This window comes from Bidens hawaiensis, unplaced genomic scaffold, assembly GCF_021521415.1.
Source record: "Bidens hawaiensis isolate Kalapana, Puna unplaced genomic scaffold, B.hawaiensis_p1.1 tig00030808_1, whole genome shotgun sequence".
NCBI classification, from domain to species: Eukaryota; Viridiplantae; Streptophyta; class Magnoliopsida; order Asterales; family Asteraceae; genus Bidens; species Bidens hawaiensis.
Genome location: NW_027495155.1, coordinates 222,427 through 239,987, shown reverse-complemented (window position 1 = coordinate 239,987; position 17,561 = coordinate 222,427). Strand labels below are relative to the sequence as shown.

At 37.3% G+C, this 17,561-nt stretch overlaps 1 protein-coding gene and 1 pseudogene across 1 annotated transcript; one reads left to right on the top strand and one right to left on the bottom strand.

Annotated features, from left to right (window-relative positions):
* Positions 1-8,847: 8,847 nt before the first annotated feature.
* LOC143581119 (zinc finger protein ZAT6 pseudogene) lies at positions 8,848-9,651 on the top strand (annotated as a pseudogene).
* Positions 9,652-11,682: 2,031 nt separating this feature from the next.
* Positions 11,683-15,582, bottom strand: LOC143581102 (uncharacterized). Its single transcript, XM_077063966.1, has 3 exons — positions 14,852-15,582; positions 13,371-13,718; positions 11,683-12,719 (listed from the first exon to the last, which is right to left on the bottom strand). Exons 1-3 carry the CDS (start codon positions 15,338-15,340, stop codon positions 12,090-12,092), a joined length of 1,467 nt encoding a protein of 488 aa, XP_076920081.1. The 5' UTR covers positions 15,341-15,582; the 3' UTR covers positions 11,683-12,089.
* Positions 15,583-17,561: the final 1,979 nt, after the last annotated feature.

The following is a 17,561-nucleotide window of genomic DNA, read 5'->3' as shown; positions in this document are numbered from 1 at the left end:
CGAGTTGAACGAACGCTTGCGTTCCGTACAACAGGCCGAAGAATTCGAATACCGGGAGGATGACTCGGAGGAATCCGACTCCGACGCGAACCCTCGCCATAGGGCAAAAGGGAAGCGTAAGGAAATGGAATCCCAACCGAAAAGGCATTTTGGACAAGCCTTCAAACCAAAAAGCACAGGTGGAAGTCCACGAGACTTCTCCAAAACGTTCAGACCAAACGTTGCAAATGCAGGAACGTCCAAGTTTGCAAGGGACATTGCAGAAGCAATCGCCCCAAAGAGTGCCAAACAAATGCCTAACATAGGCACATATGACGGTATATCTGATCCAGACGATCATTTGAACAGGTTCATAGCGGGGGCAACCGTCAGCAATTGGACGGAACCCACGTGGTGCTACATGTTCCAAATGACGCTTGTCGGGGCTGCTAGAGCTTGGTTTGATCGTCTACCGGTCAACCACATCTACGACTGGGCAGACTTCCAGCAGAAGTTTGGCCAACACTTCAGCCAGCAACGGAAGTATACCGAGGAGCAATGGACAATCCTCAAATGCATACGAGAAGAAGATGAATCTCTGCCAAACTTCATCACTCGCTTCAACTCAAAGAAGCTAAGTTTGGGCAATATCAGTGAAGATCTTGTTCGCGCTGCCTTCATCCAGGGCGCACATGACCCAGAGCTCATCCGCACCCTAACGGGTAAAGATGGCATGCCATCCACATGGGATGCCATCATGACAGCAGCAAAACGCTATGCGGAAACGGAGAAGCAACTGGGTAGAGATCTCCCACAGAGCACAAACCTCTACACTCAGAAGACGAGAGAAGACAATGTCCTCACCGCCAGATTAAATAAAAAGCGGAAGCTAGGCATTTGGCAGTCAAGGGTAAACTTTGACACCTCATCCGGCTTGCAACATCGATTGGGCGGAAGGGATAATGTACAGCCGCACCGAAACTCCAGATGGACGCCACTCACCAAAAGCGTCACTGAGATATTCGCCACTGAAGAGCTCCCGTGGCCAAAGCCTCCAATAATCCGACATCGTCACGATGCTGATCGGAGCAAATACTGTGACTTTCACAAGACAAAAGGCCACAACACTGAAGAATGCATAGACGTAAAAGACATGGTCGAAGCATTTGTCAGAGATGGGACGCTCGCGCACCTCGTGGCGCAATAAAGGCTGAGCAGGCGGGTGCGTGTAGAACCCCAGCTGGGGAAAACACAGAATAAAAATTCCAGCTTCAATGTCGAGACTACATGCTGCGTAAAGAACGAGATCCCGAACCAGGTGCGTATCGGCTCGATGGCACTCCCATCCCAACAACATGGAAGGGAGCTCATTTACACAGTTTGCATGTAAATCAATTCCAATTTGTAAAGAAGGCCAAGAGCCACTTCTAATGGAAATGATTCTCTTTAGAACATCGAAGCTGATGATTTTACTTTTCTGCACTAATATGACGATATTCACATTATGCGAAGTCGTTGCGTGGGAAGGCGGTTCTACCCGCACAAACCCAATAATGTGAAAAAACCTTCACGCAGGTCAGTTGAAGGGGAAAGGTTCAGCACCCAAAAATGAAAGTGCCGGTCTATCCGCACGAATCATAATGAGGAAACTGAACAATAACCTATCAACAACCGCACGTCGAACGGTTAAACTATGCAACACTGGTGACGGCATTCACATTACGTGAAGTCGTCGCGTGGGAAGGCGGTCCTACCCGCACAAACCCAATAACAGGAAAAAACCTTCACGCAGGTCAGTTAAAGGGGAAGAGTTCAAGTATTCCATTAAATGAAAGTGCCGGTCTATCCGCATGAATCATGAAAGGAAACTGAACACTAACCTATTGACAACCGCGCGTCGAACGGTTCAAAACAAAATTCTCAAAAGGATGAGGAAAACCTACACGCAGGTCAGATAAGGGTAAAGTTTTGCCATCCTACTAAGTGCAAGTGACGGTTCCACCCGCACAATCACGAAAGAGGAAGCAAAACTTCACACCTATTATCAACCACGTTCAAAGGTTAACTTATCCTCAAAAGATGAGGAAAACCTACACGCAGGTCAGATAAAGGTAAAGTTTCGCCATCCTACTAAGTGCAAGTGACGGTTCTACCCGCACAATCACGAAAGAGGAAGCAAAACTTCACACCTATTATCAACCACGTTCAAAGGTTAACTTATCCTCAAAAGATGAGGAAAACCTACACGCAGGTCAGATATGGGTAAAGTTTTGCCATCCTACTAAGTGCAAGTGACGGTTCTACCCGCACAATCACGAAAGAGGAAGCAAAACTTCACACCTATTATCAACCACGTTCAAAGGTTAACTTATCCTCAAAAGATGAGGAAAACCTACACGCAGGTCAGATAAGGGTAAAGTTTCGCCATCCTACTAAGTGCAAGTGACGGTTCTACCCGCACAATCACGAAAGAGGAAGCAAAACTTCACACCTATTATCAACCACGTTCAACAGGTTAACTTATTCTACACTTGGAAAATTGCTAATTTAAACTAAGTATGCAAGTCATAAGTTTATAAAGCAAGAAACCCAAAGAAGGAAATAACAATCTTATACGCAAAAAGATTAATATTTCACAAATGAATTATTACAAGAATGGCCGGGTAACTACCCGCCTACGAAAAGAAGAAAATAAATCTATACAAGCTAAAACTATCCTAGCAGTGGGAAGGGATCTTCAGGATCAGGCTTCAGGGCCACTTCTACTTGGACCAGCCCCATCGGTAGAGCGTGGCAGTTCAAGGAAAGCTTTGAGGATAGCTAGCTCATCATCAGCAGCAGCTACTTGGTTCACCTTCTCCACCACTGGATGCGGGAAGGCGGCGTATTGATTTACTGCTTGGTCGTATATGGCCTCAGTATCAACATTGTACAAAGGGAAGTTGGAAGGCGGGAAGCCTTTCTCAACGAACCCTAGACCAAGCAGGAAGCCGGCCCGTTCCCCATCCTCGTGAGAAGCATTGAGGGCTGCGCTCATGGCATCATCGTAAGTAGTCTCTGAGAAGACCCGATGCACAACCTACAAAGAAAATATAAAAGTGTCAAACACCTTTTCTATGTACAAAGGAAAGCGTGAAGACGTAAAGCTAAACATACCTGAGGCAACGCCTCTCGAAGAAGCCATTCCTTGGCAACCAGAGCTTCTTGGAGGGCGGCTTGAGCTTGGGTGCAGGCGCGTTCGGCTGCGCTTTTGTTAAGGTTGGCAAGTAGCACTTCCTTTGCAGCAGCCTCTTCAACGCCCTTAAGCTTCCGCTCGGAGAGTAGGACAAGACAGAAAGCGAGATACTCATCATCATCGGAGAGTGGTAATTGGTCGACACGTGGACGTTTGGATCTTTTGCCTTTGGTCCATGAGTGGTCTAGATACTTGGCCGTTGGTTGCCGGAGTTGGAGAATTCAAAGCTTCAACTGCCATTAGTGTTTTAGAGAGAGAAAAAGAAAGAGGTGTGGATATATGAGTGAGAGAGTGGGGGTGAGTGAAGTATATATATATAAGTATATAATGGATGTTGGTGGTGGGCCGGTGGCGGATGGTGGAAGTTATATGGAAGGAAGTTGCTACTTGCGTGGCAAGTTTGAGGAAAGCCCATTTGAAGTGTCGAATAATAATAAGTTAATGAACATGTTGGTGGATGGATATAATACACACGTTGAGTGTGTGTTTTATACTTTTATGGATCAAGTGGCTACAATTATTTGCATTATTAAATATGAGAGTTAGCGTGTTAGTCATTAAGAATATTCGTTAGTTATTACAATTAAATATTTATGTAACATTCATTAGTAACTGTTTGTTTAGTGTCAACATTAAAATGTTGAGCATGGATAATATATTTGTTTAATTTGTACGTTTTTAAGGAGAAAAAAATGTAAAGGGGAAAGGGAGTATAAGCATTTTTGTATAAAAACACGTTTTATGTTGATTGTTCTAGTCCCATGATAGATAAAATATGTAACTTAACCGTTTATGAAATTAAAGATAACAAGTATGATGTTATATATATACGGTAATAGATAATGTTCAATTAATAATAAATAATTTTAAAGGGAAGTTAGTAGTTGAATGATTGTTTCTTTAAGTGCCAATTGGAGGAATCAAGTGGAGTTGAGACTTGAGTCTGCTAAGAAAGAGTACTGGACTATTATCAGAATTGAAGGTTCATCGGGTTGTCCTCACCTTCTATGATAGGTCATAATATAAATATAAAAAATTCTACATCAAAATTTTGTTTTGTTTGTTTATCTTTGTATTTTTCTGTTAATCAACTATATTTATTATACAAATTAATGTAAACAAGTATTTCTATTCGGTCAGGATCGGTTCGAATCGTTACGCTAAAAATTGTGTATGACTACTTGTCTCGCAACTATAATACGGAGTACACATTAGGTAGGTTGTCCAGATACACTTTGATGTCTCGATATTGCATGTTTCTAGGAGATTAGCATAGGTGTAAATGAGTCAAGCTCGAGCACTCTTAAGTTAGACAAGTCAAGCCCGAGCTATGTCAAGTTCTCAGTATCCATATTTAATGATTTTCACGATATGTTAAACCCCCCAGCCTGCTCTTTCATCAACAGTGAGTGAGTAATGATACATTGAAAATGTAATAGAAATAGTTTAGTCTCAACTGATTTGCCTAGCATGCCAGGGTTCGGTGTATCATTATCATTATCGTTATTTGTGTGTATCGTATGTATTTACCTGCTATTTGAATAATATACGAAGTTTCCATGCTCTACTTTCTAGCATGTGATACAATTCTCAAGCTAGAGAAATGCAAAATAACATATTTAAAGAAGATTCTAAAGGGGGTTGAGCCGTTGTCCGTTGAGGAAAGTGCTACAAAAGAAACAAGTGGAGTTGGACCATAGAAAAGAAAGTGTAAATATGTTGAATTTTTTTCCCAATGGCACTTTGGACCACTTCAATGTATTCTTATAAAAGAAAAAAAGTGAGTGTTTGACTTTTCTATAGAAAATCAGACTCCTTGTAGCTACTGTAGAGATATACACTATACACATATTTTTCGTTTCTTCTAGTTGTTTAGTTTATATTAAAATGTCTGTTTAAGTTAGTTTTTGTTTACATTAAACTATTTAAGTACTTGTTTATGTTAACAAGTTTGCTTACGTTAATTTTGTTATTTGTTATTAAGGTAATTTGTTAACTTGTTTATGTTAATTTGTTATTTATTAAGGTTAACACCTAATTACTTAAAAAGAGGGCAACTTTAAGTCCACATGTATTTATCTTATTTTCCTACCCAAAACTTGTCCTGACTTAAAATTCCTATATTTGTTACTTCCTCAAAGCCGGTTCTATTTAGATGCCCGGAAATTATTATTGTTGGCATGGTTGATGATCAATTGATAATGACATGGTTATAAGAATTAGAATTAAAATTAGAATTAATGAATTATAGTTTACTTCATTTCTTCTTTTTTTTTTCGAAAGGTTACCTCATTTCTTCTAATTCATGATTCACAATAAAGCAATTTTAAATTTGTTACACAAAATACTCTTTTTTTAATAAACTTGTTGCATTGTAAGTGCTACAAAATATCATACGCATTTCGCAGAAGCCAGGTTTTTGTGGGGTGGCTTTGACTTAACCGGGTCGGAGTCAAACGCATGAAACCGAGTAACCGACGCCACGGTCCCCAGCCCGCACCAACTACTTTGTGGGGTTGTGATTACATGACATTATATATTTAGATTTTACCAACATATAACATGCAAGTGGGCTTAATTCACTACAAAAAATTTGGCCTAAGGCAACCTTTATTTCATAAAAAAAACTGTATTAGGTGAAGTTGCATTAGATCTAGTGCAACCTTTTTGTTAGATAACGCAACTATTTCTTTCAAATGCAACACTTTTAAAGGGTTGCATTTGAAAAAAACAGTTGCATTATTTAACAAAAAGCTTGCTTTAGGTCTAATACAACTTCAGCTAATGCAGCTTTTTTTATGAAATAAAGGTTGCCTTAGGCCAATTTTTTTGTAGTGATGGCAATTAGCCTATCTTTATTTAATACTATAATTAGTGGGGTTTCTCTTATGAAGTGGTATGAATTTAGTCAATATTGGTCTTTGATTTGTTTGTTATGATAAAGTCATTCAATATATACGGCAAACGAAAGAGATTACTTAAAAAAATAACTTCGTGATACGTCAACAAGATATCAACACGTGTTTTACATCGATCGAAACTATAAAATCGAATGTTGGTAGCGGTTTTGATAATACCGATATTGTTCGGTTGATGTTGATTCGGTTCGTCACGGTAAAGGTACGGTAATATAAATGCACTCTTGTATCTTAAGATACTAACAAAATACTCTATTTTTATATGCGTACAATCCCGTTTTTGACAAAATTTACGTTGGAATGTCAAGGAAAAACATAAACAAATTTAACCCCCAAAACCATAAAAATGAATGCATGTATTATTAAAAAAAATAAATATGCAACCATGTATGTAACCATTCCTATGTATGTATGTATGCAACCATATCTATGTATGTATGTAACCATCTCTAAAATGATTTTAAAGAAAAGAAAAAATAAAATATAAAGTTTATCCCGACAATATGTTGTTGGGATAGGGTAGTTAATTTTTTATTAATTTATTTTAATTTAAGATGATTTTAAAGAAAAGAAAAATAAAATATAAAGTTTCTATCCCAACAATATGTCGTTGGGATAGGGTTGTTAATTTTTTATTCTAACTTTTAAGATGCTTTTAAAGAAAAGGAAAAATTAAATATAAACACTCTATCCCGACAACATGTCGTCGGCAAAAGAATCGAATCAAAATTTGGTTTGGTCAAAGTTGGTCTCGCGAATTAACGATTGACACTTGTAACGAATTCAGGGATTTTCTATCCCGACAACATGTCGTTGGGATAGAGTTAGCTATACCGACAACATCATGTTCGGGATAGGTTTCGTCGCAAAAAGACCAAATTCTTGTAGTGAAGTCCGTCTTGATTATTTTGATATTTATATAATTTAAGTTCTTTTAATCATATTTTTATAAAACACATGGAAGAAATTTTTTTAAAGTTGAGTAATATTTAGATATTAATAAGTGGTCAAAGTTGTAAGTATTCCTTAAACTTTGAATTGTAATAAGTTTGTTTATGTTTTTTATAAAAAAGATAAAGGGTTAGTTATGTAATTAAATGAAACGTAAATTTTATCCTTTAGAAATTTGTACATTCATGCATAATTTTTATGCAGTAATGACTTGTACATTTTAAATCGTTTATCTGTTTTGATAAAAATTTATAATGAAACGTCAACAAAAATAAACACGTTTAAATAGGTATGTTCGAAAAAATTTTAATTTTATTTTTGTAAGGCACATATGAAGAAAACCAAAAAAATTAAAGTTGAGTAAAAAGTGGGTAATCATGAGGGATCAAAGTTGTAACTATTTTCTTAATTAACAAAATTTAAGTAAAGTTAAGGTGCCATACTTGTAATTATTTTGATAAAAATCAAATGAACGTGGGTTTTATGGGTGTAAAAGACAAGGGTGTCCTTACTTAGAGATGTACATACTGCTTTGGGTGTTGTAAATCCTTTAAAATTTAATGTCTTAATTTGCCCTTATTTGGTGTATTATATATAGTAAAGATAAAGATAAGATATACGAGTGTTAATACCGGCCATCATACCAATATCCAATGTTATGGTAATCGCAAGGTGCTAATTGGGCATTGGTGGGGGCTAACAATTAATCGGGATTTTTTAGGGATTAGCTGGTCTTAATCAAAGATTAAGTGGGATTAATCGGGCTTAATTAGTGCCTAGTTGTGAATTTTACAACCTTGCCAATGTTGTGATGAACTGAACTGGTTTCGTATTAACGTCGCAGTATCAATAACAATATTTTCAAACTTCTGCTCGTACAGAACAGAATTCATATAAAATGAATGATAAAATGTGTAAAATATGTATATTATTTAGTATCATGGGTGAAATATAACTTATAAAAAAAGACCGTCATTATTCATGTCAACCTTTGATTTTGATATTATATGAAATATACACATACGGTCGAAAAGATCGACTAGAAATACTGGCAAATATGTTTTGAGCCAACACGGAGATTGCCCCCCTCTTCCCGTTGGTACCACCTATTGCCGCGTTCTCCCATCTCCACTTAAATGATACTATGATAGTAAGATATACGAATATAATGTGACACAACAAATGTAAATAAAACGCGGATTCTCGCCCATTATGTGTTGAGCTGATTCAACTCCCACTTGATTCCTCCACATGGTACACACAAGAAACAATCAACACCTATCATAGCCTACTAGTCACTTTATATGTAAAACACACATAGCGTGTTGTATACCCACCAATATGTTCACTTAATTTTTTTTTGAAACTAACTCTTTTTTACGTCACTGCACTCTCTAATTTAAAGCGTTCTATTACCTCATTTTAGTTGGACTATTTTGTATTAACCGGGTCCAAGCTGACTCCAGAGTTTGGTTTGGCCGTTCCCTCAGAAAAGTATATCGTCGGCTACTAATTGACAATCGTGGTGCCGTCATAAGAGCATAACTCTCCGACGTAACACACAGTGAGACGAAAACCCAGATGAACTCGAAATTTAAACTGACAACCTCACAAAGCTTAGCTTAAATATTTCATTGTTAATATTCACCCAAAATAACATGGGTAAAGATCAAACTTAGAATCTCCACAGAAAAACCCAAACCACCCAATATTCACTTAATACTTCATTCTCCAAACAAATTAAAAAATAACCTTTGGCCATATTTCGTCAAACTTGCCACGCAAGTTACAACTCACTTCCTTAAACCCTACACCACCACCCTCCCTTATATTCTTTACTCACCTCCACTCTTTCACTCAATTCACAATTCTTCTCAAAAACCCTAAAACCCTAATGGCACTTGAAGCTATAAATTCTCCTACGACGGCAACCACCCGTTGCTTGTTGAGACAAGATTCCGGCAACCACTTCAAGTATCTAGACCAGCCATCGACCAAAGGCAAAAGATCCAAGCGTCCACGTGTCGACCAATTACCACTCTCCGATGACGATGAGTATCTCGCTTTCTGTCTTGTCCTACTCTCCCAAGGCCACCATGCCACCTCATCACCACCACCACCACAACAACAACAACACACGCAAACGTTGGTTTACAAGTGCAGCTTCTGTGACAAAACTTTTGGGTCCTACCAAGCTCTCTGTGGGCATACAACCAGCCATTGGAAACACAACCCCGCCGCCGCCGGAGTAGAAGTCGAACAACCCACCGCAACCACCACTAGTGGGACCCACGGTGGGAAGAGTCACGAGTGTTCTATCTGCCACCGGTGTTTTCCCACCGGACAGGCGTTGGGTGGTCACAAGAGGCGTCACTATGAAGGTGTTATCAACCGCGGGGTGACGTCATCTGGGTCCACCAACAGTCAACGCGGGTTTGACTTGAATCTTCCAGCTGTCTTGCCGGAGTTTCTTGCCGACCAAGAGGTTGAAAGCCCACATCCGGTTAAAAAATCTAGACTTTTTACGGCGGTGAAGAGTGAAAACACTGCACATTAATCTAATGATTATTATTAAAAGTTCGGTTGGTATTAGATTATTTTGATTTTAGGAAAATTATTAGTTGGAATTCGGCTAGTATTAGAAAATTGTTGCTTATGATGAATTAAAAATTGATTGATTCATTGTAAAATTTTAAGCAATTGCGTGACGTACAAAAAATTGAGCATGTGTTTTGTAACATAATTTTGGGGCAAAAGCTTAACAGATGTTACAGACTACAGAGCATCTTGTGTTTTTGTTTTACCAAATGTGGTCTTGTTCCTCTGTTTACTTTCCAATTCAATTGAGTTTTGGCATTTTTATTGTTTTATTTTTTTACAATTTTTTTAATTATAATTCTACAATTTAATGGGCTTTATTGTGTGTGATAACTTTGTTTTGGATACAATCCTTTTTAATTTTATTAAATATTTAAATAAACGGGACGTTTTGGAGTAACACGATAGTTTAGATTTGTCGTATAGGTGCAAATAAGCTAATCGGTCTGTAAACGTGTTATAAGAATTGCGTGCTAAATTAATAAATTATTAATGTTAAGTACTAAAGATAGAATGAATGGTTCATATTGATATATTAGGACTCTATAAAAATGTAGTTGTGGTGTGTGTCAAGTTTTGATATCATTTACGAGCTGACAGTTGATGTTTGAAATAAAGCAATTATGTGGGTAAGCAAAATTCATTACCGGTGGAGCAAGTCTTGAGGAGCTTGCTTACATAGGGTTAAAGTTATGAGGGTGATGGTTTTCATTTGTTGCATGCCACAAATTTGCAATATAGTCGTATAGAATACCTCTACAGTTCTACTATAACCATGATGTGTTAAAAACACTTGAAATTACCTAATTAAAAGTTGATCATGAGTCATTTAGTTGACATGAACCTTCACATAGCCAATTTTGTGTGATTCGGTATTATTGTTATACTGTAAAACATCCCGTCTACATGACATGATCACACCAACACTTAGTAGTCTTACACCTAGTCAATATGTGGAAGTTTTGGTTTAAAATTGTACATGTAGGTGGCAAGATGAACATGTTAGTAAGGTTTTAAACAGTTTGGGTCAAGCTTGATCACACACTTTTTCTGCTTTAATGTGACAACTATGGCCACCAAATAATATTCGTAATAACCAACATAAATCTTTGAATAAAAATGATTTATAGTGATATAAATCAGAAATAGACTTTGGGCTACCAAAGCCCCATTCAAGGCCCAGCCCAGCCCAAATCCAGACCCTCCACCTTCATATTGAAAACCCAATGGCCCACTTGTTTTGCAATTACATGAATAAAATACACGAGTTGAGATATGTTTAAGTAGAAAAGTTTCAGATGACATACCTGCACAGAGGCCTAGGAAATTCAAAGGCATGCCTACATGGCATATAATGATATTAATAATCAGCGAGCCGATTGGTTTAATTAAATGATTGAACATAACTTGTAATTACAAATGCTATGGAGACATACAAAACAGGTCTTATCGTGTTAAATATGTTACAGGCGAGACGTTTAACACATGTATCAAACATAAATATAACTCATTTAAATATTTTATATCTCATATCTATAATACAATTTTAAGTTTCATGTACCAATAAGAAGACATGACGAAGCCTAGCTTACTAATTTGAATTATTTTTAAAAAAATCACATAGGGTACCTTTTTAGGTATAAGCATATCATAATCGGGTACCCAATTGTCAGCCTAAGATGCCAATATATTTACAATAATATGAATATACGTGTACAAGTTACAAACCTATTAATAAGCTAAAATAAACCTTAGTAACCTTACTGGCATAATGTAATATCAAAGAAATTGCAGAAGATCAAATCAAACTTTCTAACTTTTGTCATGGTATAGAAGATCTTTGATTGATAATTTGATATGATTCTAGTTCAATTAATTTTATCTTTGTAATACAGTCCACTGGTCCAGTAATTGATGCTTTTAGGAAAGCCCCAAGTCCCCAACTACAAAACACCAATTTCCCAAAATGCAATCTGTGAATTATAAACATGACATTTTTGTTTTTGTCACCAGTCATTTCATTATGTTTGATCAATGGTGTTTAGAGAACAAGGCTTGTGTTATGGTAAATGATTTGACCTGTCAAACAATTCAATGACCCACAAAATGACTGAACTTCAATAGAACTATGTTTTGCATAAGTATTGTACAAAGACGATATCGAATGTCGAATCAGTAAAGCAAAGATTTTACACAGGTTGGGTCGGGCCGGGTCTTTCTTACCCGCCCAACTTACACCACCAAGAGAAATAAACACCTTGACTTGATGACAGAACTCTTCTTGACTGAAATATTAACAGATTCAAGCAAACTTGCTCATAATCAGTCGAGTGTCTATCCGATCTAAAGTCAAACCTGTCCCCATCGGTAGTAAAACCCGAATCCCGCCCCACCGACATTCATTATTCTCAAATATCCCTCCTTAACCCGACATGATTATTATTACCCGTCCCATCACGTGATCTTTCTAATGCAACGACTTTAGCCCGATATGCAGCTGCAGCCATGGCAGCGGTTTTGACCCGATCTTCTTGAAACTCGCACGCCTCGCTCACGTTCCCGAACCGTAACTCGGCAGGTGGAATAAAGCAATCGATCGAAAGTCCAGGAACGTTAAACGCAACTTCTTCGATGGTCCACGCCTCTTCCATGCGGGTTTTCGTGTGGCTCATTGCGGTTTCACCGAACCTGAAAAGGGTCACGACTGACCGACCCGAATGAGCAATCATGATCCCTTCAACGGGCCAGTAATCGTCTAGAAATGAGTTGATTGTGGTCTCCCAGTAAACCGCATCTCCACCGTTGGTTTGGATGCGAGTTAGATGAGAGTCTTCTAGGTGGACTAGGAGGCCTGTTTTCTGGCTGAAGTAACCGAATAGAACGTGGCGGATGATCTCGGCAGGCCCCTCGCTTCGGGCTTTTAAAGTGTGCGGGTCTGCACAGAGTTTGAGGATGAAACAATCCTCATCGTTGATTTTTTTCTCGCCTGTGCACCGTGCATTTGTGAACATGCTTGCGGTTGTACGTGGGTCCAGTCCCTGATAAATAGGTCAATCATGTAATATTAAGTTAATGGAACATAGATTCCCATAATTTAAGTTATCCAACACGTTACTAAAAATCTTTTATGCCCGACCCGTTACAAAGAAAACCTTTTTCTGCCCAGCCTGTTTAGAACCATTACTAAAACAACCTTTTTTGCCTGGTTCGTTTTGACTCCTTACTAAAAGCAATATTTTTTGTGTGACCCGTTTCAACCCACTACTATAAATAACCATTTGCCCGACCAGTTTTGGCCCGCAACTAAAACAACCTGTTTAGTCCGACCCGTTTGACCTGCTAATAAAAACCTTTTTTGGCTGACACATCTGACTCCTTACTAAAACAACCTTTATTTTTCTGACACGTTTTTTATGCGTTACTGAAAACAACCTTTTTTGCCTGACCCGTAAAAAAGTCAACCTTCTTAGCTCGACCTGTTACTAAAAATAACCTTTTCTTTCTCGACGCATTACTAAAAACAACCTTTTTGCCCAACCCACCTTTTTGGCCGACCCGTAATTAAAAACTACCATTTTACCCTAAACCTATTTTAACCCATGACTCGACCCGTCCCACCCAACCATTTACCACTTTCACAGCCCTAATGTCAACTGGGTAAAAAATCAAAACAAGAAACCAGTAATAACCTGAAGAGCACGACGCAAGGGTCTAACGGGTCCTTTAGCCGCATGTGCACCAAGCCACGGTGTATGCCGCCACACGAGCCGCCCATTGCAACCGGCATGGACCTTGCTTGCACCAAGTGCCAGCTCAACATACCACATATCCGGGTTCATCTGCCACAACACAAAACCACCCGACTCTGCGGTCTTTGATGCGTTTCTATTCTTTATAACCTTCGTAGCGGTCTCGATATCAAACGCCAACATTTTAACTTTCCCCATCGCGTACGCGTTGTGAATTGAATTCTGCAACTTCTGACCACCAGATGCCGCCATGTATTGCTGCAGTATGTATTGTGCTGATGAAGTTTCCTGCCACCACAACCACCAAACCATTATAACAACTCCCACCATAATATGCCAAACATTTCTTTGTATTTACTCAAAACCACCCAACAAAATGTGTGATCAAGAATCTTGATTTTTATTCTTTTTTAACCATCAGATCTGGTACAGGAAAACTCACGGCCCCTCTCAATAGTCTGCTAACCTACGGTTTGGTTTTATGTTTTCTAAAAACCGGTTTTTCGGTTCACTTTTAGTTTTGCCATCAACCAAAAGCCGAAAAAACCAAACCGTACTTAACTGTAAAAAAACAATTTTATGTGACTTATAATAAATATTAAATGGTGCAACCCAAAATTGTTTAAGTCCAAATGTATAATAATCAATTAATTATTAGTTGACAAAACAAAATTAGACCTGAAGTTTCAGTCCAATATTCATTATTTTGAGCTATTTTCTTTTTTGACCAAAATTTTCAAGCCCAACTGGTAAAACCGAAACCAAAACCTGACAGTTTTCAAAAACACAAAAACCAAATTTCCGGTTACCAGTTTGAGCCCAAACCCACCCAAACCAACTCATGTGCACCGCTACTGGCTACTGCTAACCAACCGGATCAGGTAAATCGCAACTTGAGCTTGGTAGGTGGCCTTCAAGAGGTTAACAATTTGGATTCTTGATCACATAATTTTAAAAATCATTAAAAGAACAAATTCCCACATCAGTCTTCAGAAAATGAAAAAGAAACATAAATTCATCTCCTTTTCGCATTCCCACAAACATGCATATCTCAAATTTGAATCTTTGTACCTAAAACATGCTTAACTCAAAAAAAGTAACAATAAAGAAAAAGCCCAAAAATAACCAAACAGACAAAAAAAACCACCAAATGGTTCACACCATTTCCATATAACAAAATTTATAGGATAGATCATAGAACACTAAATTTCTTAATTGACCCTACATGGCTACATTATTAGTATATGCTACATATACATAAAACATCAATTCTTTTACCATTTCCATGAAACAAAGATGATCAACCCAAAATACACAAATTTTAGATTCAAAAACTTTTGACTTTATTAGTCAAATTAATTTAGATTTTATTTTTCAACAATATTTATAATAAAATAATAATTAATGAGATGGAAACTAACAATGGGCGTATCTTTGATGCTGAGGTGAGGAAAAGGTTCCAAGTTGCTAACGTGCACCGGTGCAAGCGGCGCACCCAAGACTCCAAGCAACAATCTCAGATCCGAACGCTGGTATGACCCGGAACCCGACCCGGACCCGGAACCCGAACCAACCGCCGGAGCACGACACAGCTGACCCTTCATCCAGTGGCCCCACCTCTCCACTTTCGACGAGTCTCCGGCGAAGTCCGCCGCCGGGTCATTCGGATCCGGACCTTCCCGGAGCGGCGACAGGGCTTCCAATGGCCTTAAGCTGCCGGATCTTGACATAACGAGTTCGGGTTGACCCGCATGGTGGCTGTTGCCTTTTCTTCTCCGGAGCAGGCCCGAGTTGGGTGAGCCGCTTCGACTCCGACCGGGTTTGGGAGCCCGGTTTCTTGACCTGCCTGGAGATAAACCTCGTACTACCTCGTCCTTCAATGTGGAGAAAAACCCTTGTTTTTTTTCCATGATTAAGGTTAACCCAGATGGGATTTAGTTTTAGTGTGTGAGTGGGAGTGTGAAGTGAGATGAGAGAGAAAAGAAATAGAATGGTATGACGTTTAATTGAAGCAAAACATGGTGATTGCTTTAGGAATGAATCAAAGGGGGAACAGATATGATTGGTTATTATAATTAATAATTATGGAAAAGGAGATTATTAGCAATAACACGAGACAAATGACACTGTTGGAGCTGCCATTGCTCTGAACTTTGTGTCCATTTGTTTAAAGAGGGATATTGAAAGTTGTGGTGTTTATACATATAGTACATATAGTATAGGTGGGGTGGGGTGGGGTGGGGTGGGGTGGGGTGGGGTGGGGTGACTAGTTTTTCATATAGGTCCCCTGTATCTTTACCAATAGTATTAATAAGCCTTCAAATTCAATATTAACACCTACACAATCATATTCAATAAAAGCTTTAGTCATAGCAAAGTTACTGATAAATTGGGATACGTAGGTTGTTTCCAGTGAGTTCATCAGCTTAGAAAAAACTATGCATAAAAAAGCATAATCAATGAATTGATGAATATATAGTGCTAGTGTGGTGGTGGTGGTTGTGGTTTCAAAACTGGAGAACTAGAAATAAACCAATATGAGAGGATACAACGGAATAGTAACAAAGATACTAGATAGAACATCACAAAAACAACCTATATATTTCATTGTCTCAGAGTTTTGGTGGTTAACATATATTTTAGTAAACTTGTAAAGGGCAACGGACCATTATCTAAAGGTTGTGACGGTCTTGATAAAACACATGTTTCCCTCCTTGTGTATAAACCGATCCATTAAAAATGATGAAAGGTAACGAACCCTAATTTGTAATTCAAGATTTCTCAGTTTCAATCTTGATGTTTTGATGTCAATCATGTGAAACTCGTAATCCAGTGTTCTACGAGCGTTTTATAAATTTTATTTTTACAAAATAATAAAAAGAGAAAAAAAATATAGGTTACTAATTTAACTATATATAATATATCAGTAATTTGTTATCGAGCAATTTAAGCAATATTTTTTAACATTTAAACTTGTAATGTAACACCCATTTTTCAATCATATTTTGCCCATTTAGTTTTATGGAGATCTAAATGTAAAGTTAAAATATATATTTTCACATACAATAACAAAATAATATAAAGAAGTTAATCTTAGATATTAGTTATAAAGACATTATAACAATTGTTTTATTACATTTATTTATATTCATTTCTAACGACATACCAGATCAATTAATAATTGCATAACAATTCTAGTTAAAAAAAAATAAACTTCTTTGAGCATGTCAATTAGAACATTCACAATCTATTCATAAAATCCTCATCAACCTTTAAAATATATAATTTTCTTTTAAAAACACGTACACTTCATTCATTCCGTCATTTCACTACTCCAATCCTAAATTATAAAAAGTTGATATAGTAACTTTTCATATAAGAAAAACTACATTATTCATCCTCCGTCAAATTATGTAAGTATAAAAAGTTGATATAGTAACTTTTCATATATGAAAAACTATATTATTCATCCTCCATCAAATTATGTAAATATATAAAAATGAGAAAAATAGTAACTTAAACTTTTGTGAGTAAGATTAATATAAAAAATAAGGAATGAGATGTGAGAGAGTCTTTTAAAATGAGAGATAAAATTTAAAAAGTGTGAAATTTAGTTAAATTATATGATGGGTATGATGAAATAATGAAAGCTCTTAATAAACCAAATCGTCTGAACCGGTTAATCAGACTAATGGTTAGAGACTGGTGGTTAGACTAGGGCCGACAATAAGGTGTGGCAGGGTGGTCGACGACCACAGGCCCAACACCCTGCTAGGCCTAATTTTTTTAAAAATAAGAATTATATGTATTTTTTATTAAATCAATATTTATACTTAGTGTTTAAACTCAATTAAATAACTACTAGCTTGGTCTAGTGACAAATGTGTATTACTCTCAACCAAAATGTTATGGGTTCTACCCTCATTTAAAGTATGTTTAATCTTATTTTTATAAAAAAAATTACACAACCCAATTATAACCAAGTAAGCTCATATAAACATTAAGTTATTTAATAAAAAAATAATCATTTTACTTAAGGGCCAAAAAATTTTTCGTTTACGACCCAAATATATTTTTTTGCTTTATCGGAGCCGGCCCTGGGTTAGACTAATGTTTAAACTTAATTTTCTT